The 6,000-nt window shown below is 32.4% G+C and overlaps 1 protein-coding gene across 4 annotated transcripts in view; it reads right to left on the bottom strand.

Moving 5' to 3' along the window:
• LOC119602003 overlaps nt 1–5,379 on the bottom strand; it is a 234,384-nt gene extending 229,005 nt beyond the window's left edge. For 3 of the 4 annotated variants that reach the window (XR_005231307.1, XR_005231306.1, XM_037953309.1), the window contains exons 1-2: nt 4,998–5,379; nt 976–1,446 (exon numbers count right to left, since the gene is read on the bottom strand). Coding sequence is in view for 1 of the 4 variants with exons in the window: in XM_037953311.1 (XP_037809239.1) it covers nt 901–905; nt 976–1,446; nt 4,998–5,157 (636 nt within the window). In the remaining 3 variants the exon portion in view is untranslated. Of the gene's footprint in view, nt 1–661; nt 906–975; nt 1,447–4,997 lie in introns of those variants that run through there. The other variant, XM_037953311.1, reaches the window with a different exon arrangement.
• Nucleotides 5,380–6,000: the final 621 nt, after the last annotated feature.

Here is a 6,000-nt window from a genome sequence, read left to right on the forward strand (position 1 = left end):
TCGGTATCAAAAATTTTTAGGTTTTGTTTCATTTATCGTATTTTATGTAAAGTCAGCTTTTCAAAAAGTATAAATTCTATATACATCTTCTTAGAAACTTTTTAGATAACTTAAAAAGAAAAAGATACTTTTTTCCCAAAAAAATGGCAAAAAATCGCCTTTTTTTAATTTTTTAAATTAAAATGCCTATAACTTTGGACTCAGTCATGATTTTTACATAATTCTTTCACTGCTTGATATATAAACTTGTTGTTAAGCGAATAAAAAAAGAAATGGCGAAAATCGGGAATATTTGGACCCGCTATTATCAAAAAACTAAAGTAAGAACGGTAAAAATTTTAAAATTTTAATTTTCAAATGCGAATATCTCCTAAACTATAAGAGATAATTTACTGCTATGACGACATTTTTTATAGTGCTCGATGAGGAGATTCTATATACGAAATTTTTTTTAAATCGGAACTCAAATGAAGAAATAGGATCGTTTTAAAAATTTAACATAGCCGAGGTGTCCTAATTTGAGGACCCCCCGCCGGGCCCCTGGTTGGCCTATAAGGTCCAAATTCAAAACCTAAACTCGACAACACCTCCTCTTTGTGCATACCAAATTTCATTAAAATCGGATTAACCGTTTAGAAGTTACCGAATTATTTCCCTCTTTTTTTTTTCCTATACCACTGTGCGTTAGCCTAACTTCACCATGAATGTTTATTCTATTGGAATTATAGTCCGTAACTTTAATGTTATCAATACGAGAAAAAGGAACATTTAATCTTCTTATAAAATTTATCGGGATACAGTTAATATCCGCCCCCGTATCCAACTTAAATTCAATTGGTAGATTTTGAATCAGATACCGCTTCGTCCATCTATTGTGGCCTAAATCAACAGTGTTCGCGTCTACTCTACAATAGCAATTATTATTTTCAACAGGAGATATTCTAAAAGACCTTATTTTACAATAATCAGAATTACCTAAATCAGAATAGTTCACTCTATAAACCGTGTTCTGGCGGCTGTTGTTGTTCTCAGCTGCAGTTTCCAATGTTTTGCATATTTGAATGATCTTCGACAACGGCTCATCATTTCCATCTAAGAGTCTTAACTGCAGCTTCTTGTCTTGTATCCCGACAATAATGTGGTCACGAAGAATTCGGTCTGCATACGATGAGTGGCATGACGCACAACTAAATTCACAGTATTGTAACTGTGTACGAAGTTCCGTTTCGAAGTCAGAAAATGATTGCTTTTCCTTTTGTACAATCATATTAAATTTAAATGCCTCCACAGCAAGATTTTTCCTTGGAAGACAATATTCATCAAAGGCTGTGATTACTTGTGCAAGTGTTCGTTGGACAGCATAGTTATCTATACGATCCGTGACGGCGGCACTGTTATTACCAACGGCGTTGGCATCTGCTGTGTTGTTGGTGGTCGTTTCGCTGCCTGCGTTTGCAGAAACGTTAACATTTCCACCTGCGCACAATGGGAGAAATGGTCAATCTGGTGGATCTTTATTTATATCTTTATAAATAGTGATCTGATCTATTAGAAATGTTCAGTGAAATTATAGCCAAGGACATGGTCTTTAAAAAAAATTTTTTTGGGACATGCCACTTTCGTACAGGGTGCGCCATAAAGTGTTGTATCGGTCACCCTCGGTTGTTCATATATTTAATAGTAGTAATATGTTTATAATTTTTGTATTTCATTCGATTTGAACACTTTTTGAAAACGATATCATGTTTTAGACATTTTAAGTTATATTTATTGATATTTGGACTTATACCCTACAGTCAGTATGCACCGAAACTATTACTATTTTTTATTTTTGTATTTTAATATTTAAAACGTGGTTTATTTTTTATTTTTAAAGCATTTACGTTAAATTCTACGTTAATTCCTAAATATTAAGGCAATTTAATGGTGTACAATTTATTTTTTGAAAAAGGCCATATATGGGGACTAGTGTCAAACATAGGCCAATCTTCATTAAATTTGGTGGGGGTATTTATGTTTATATTAAAGTTATTTTTGCTAAATATAATCGATACACTAGTATTTATATGGGAATTATGGATATTTAAGTCATTTTATGAAGGGACTTTGTATGGGGGGTAGGGTCAAATGTGGTCCGATCATTATGGAAATGGACAATGTTATTTAGGCTTATATATAATTTATTTGTAACGACTTTTGTAGAGATACTAGCGTCTTTAAAAAAATTATGAGCTAAAAACCATATTCTAGATCTCCGTTTGTATGGGGGCTAGGTAAAATAATGGGCCGATTTGAACAATTCTCAATAGACTTCATCCTTCAGCAGAATAGTGTCATGTATGGCTGTTAAAAGTTTTTTTGTTGGTACTGGTTCACTGTACCAAATGAAAAAAGTGTGCGTTTTTTCATTTGGAACACTCATTAAAAAACGTGATAAGTCAAAAAGTTGCAGCTAATTTTCTTACTTGACATAGAAAACAGATCAAAAAAACTAATAAACTAAACGATAGAGCGAGTATTGTCGAATCCACCCAACTTTTATTAAACAGAAGATTATGTTACACATAATAAAACACTCTCCTACAAAGGTCATTTTGTGTACCACAATTCAGAACTAACCCGTACAAGCAGAGGCCACAAACCAATTTTTTCCCTTAATAGATTCCCAATAATTTCAATTAAACCACTAATCCAAATAAAACAAGTTAGATTGCTATATTCGGCACTGCCGAATCTTAAATACCCTCCACCTGCAAACTACTTTTTATTAAAACCCAAAATAAATATGTTATAGGGCCGAATTTATAGTTTATACTAAAGAAATAAATTTTACTTAAGTATTAAAGTACATACTAAGTACTTAAGTACTTTATTTTCCTTATGGAGAACTGTAAAACCCGGCACATGTTTTGTTTCCGTAATTAAGATACTATTTATCATTTTGTAACTTATTTATGCATGTATGTATGTAACTAATTTTGATTAGGACAAGAAACATTTGTATTTAGTGATTTTCAGATATCGACCGATTATTCTTCGACCTATTATGTTCCGATCCTGCCAATAACTTATATGGGAACTATGACCAATAATGTACCAATTCGAAAAAAAATTCAAAATGATTTATCTATACACAGAACATACCACATAATAAATTATGTGGTATTATGTGGTTTTCAGAAGTGAACCTTATATGGGAGCTAGTTATAGACCGATGCTGAAAAATTCCTTATATGGAATGTAACCAATTATGGACCGATGTGGAAATTTTTCACGAATGATTTACATATACAAAACAAATTCACGTCGAGTTTTACCCTGATAGCTTCAGTTATCAATGAATTATGCGCATTTAAGTGATTTTCGGATGTGGACCTTATATGTGAGCTATGACCAATTATGGACCGATCCGAAAAAAAAATTCGTAAAATAATTAATATTTACACACAAAACATATTCATATCGAATTTTATCCCGATAGCTTTATTTATCAATGAATTAAGCTTGTTTAAGCGATTTTAGGATGTGGACCTTATATGGGAGCTAGTACCAATTGTGAACTGATCCGGAAAAAATTTCACTGAATGATTTATATCTATATACAGAACATATTCACCTCGGGTTCTACCCTGATAGCTTTATTAATCAATGAATTATGCGCATTTGAGTGATTTTCGGATGTGGACCTTATATGTGAGCTATGACCGATTATGGACTGATCCGGAACAAATTTCGTAGAGTAATTCATATACACACAAAACACATTCATGTCGAATTTTATCCAGATAGCTTTATTTATCTATGAATTATGCTCGTTTAAGTGATTTTCGGATGTGAACCTTATATGGGAGCTATGACCAATTATGGACCGATCCGGAAAAAACTTCCGTAGAATGATTTATGTATATACAAAACATATTCATGTCGAATTTTATCCCGATAGCTTTATTTTTCAATAAAATATGTTCATTTAAGTGATTTTCGAAAGTGGACCTTATATGGGAGCTATGACCAATTGTGGACCGATACAGATCTAAGTCGGTAGTTTTAATTCCTGTTCATATAAAGTCAATATGTACAAAATTTTGTGTTGATACCGATATATTTGAGGAAGTTATTAACGATAAATTAATTTCCGGGAATATGTACCTTTGTATGGGGGCTATGGGAAATTTGGGATCGATTGTTACAATTTTAAACATAATTAATCTATAGATGGACAAAATAATCTGTGACAAAATTTGTCGAATTATCTTTGGTAGTTTCTGAGAAAACTACTCAAGAATTGGGGAAAAAAACTTAATTTTTTTGAGGTAGTCTGAAATTTTTACTCATAACTTTTTACGTTGTGAACCGATTTTGCTGATTTTCAATACCAAACTGCTTAGGAAAACAATGAATACTCTCAGTGAATTTGGTTGATTTTATTTGCTTAGTTTTAGCGTGTGCGTGTTTTAACCAGACAGACAGACAGACAGACAGACAGACAGACGGACAGACGGACATAGCTAAATCGACTCAGAATTTCATAAGGATCCAGAATATATATACTTTGTTGGGTCTAAGATGAATATTTTTTGGTGTTACACACGGAATGACAAACTTATATATACCCTCTATCACCACTGATGGTGGTGGAGGGTATAAAAATCTAAACTTAAGATTTTATGTGTAATCAAACTTAAACTGTAAAAAAGTGAAAAAATAATGAATTCAATTGCTAAAAAATATGCAAATTTGAAAGCTTACTAATGTGTGAATATTGCGAGTAAAATGAAATAAAAAAAATCAAAAATCACTTGGTTTCTTAGTTACCAGAAAATTTAAAAAAAAATTCAGAATTCTCAAATTTAAAATTTCCTTAAAGCGACACCAGATTGGCCATTTCTCCCACTGTGCTGCGGTGCTGGTACTTGCAGCTATGGTCGCAGTAGCGACATCAAAGATATTCTCCAAATTACCGTTGTAAGGAAATAAGGAATTATATATTACCATACCACGCTTACCAATTAACCACAAAAGTGTAGCAATTTTGTTCGGCTCCGGCTCATTGTTCTTGTTGTTTGCAAGCATATAAATGAAAAACTGCTGCTTCCACATTGGCCATTCCTTTGCCAAATTTGAGCAGTCTAGTGGTTGTGGCAAACGAGCATCCATCTTATCTGTTTCGAAGTGTTTTTATATTCTTTTCCACCTTACTTTTACTTCTGACACCATGTACTATTCGTCAGTAAAAGACAGTTTATAATTTTATTTTCAGTGCTTTTATTTTTAACAAGTTCGTTCTTACTCGTGTATTTTACAACTAACATACCGACTGCCATCTACATAAGAGATGCCAGTTTACAAAATTCAATACAACTCATATAGAGTTACCATACTTATTACAGTTATTGCTGGTAAAGAACAAAACAATTTGGATTTGTTATAGCTCAATTGTCTAGGGCGTTAATTTAACAAACAGGGGTTCGGGGTTCGAACCCTGCTGGATACCGTTTATTTTTTTCAAAATGACATTCATTTATATTTTTTTGTAAAAAGCCGTTCTAAAAATTACAAAAAGCAACATGTTAATGGAGCATCGAGTAAGCGGCTGGAGTGAGAAACATACAAAACCTGGGTTCAAATTCCGGCCTAGGAATTGTTCTTATTTTTTGCTTTCTACATACAAAGTCGGCCCAAAATAACTAGCTATCGCATAACATATTTGTAGGTTTATTTGTAACTAGTTATTCCGCAAAGTTTTTGTAATCTAATTAGTAACCATTTATTAACTTCTTTAAGGTAGGTACATATTATTGAACCTCGTCGAACAAAAATAATTAGTTATTCACCGCAAGAGTAATTAGTTTCCACGTGATTCCAATATTACTTTCTAGATTACTAGGTAATGAAAATTTTTTCTGGGTATGTATAAATCATTCTTTTTGTCATAACTCCCAAATAAATCATTTAAACTCACATATTTCATTGTCAAATAAAGGTATCTTTATAAAATTC

This window comes from Lucilia sericata, unplaced genomic scaffold, assembly GCF_015586225.1.
Source record: "Lucilia sericata isolate MDLA Ls3-8-SP2 unplaced genomic scaffold, ASM1558622v1 Contig000205F_arrow, whole genome shotgun sequence".
Classification (NCBI taxonomy): domain Eukaryota; kingdom Metazoa; phylum Arthropoda; class Insecta; order Diptera; family Calliphoridae; genus Lucilia; species Lucilia sericata.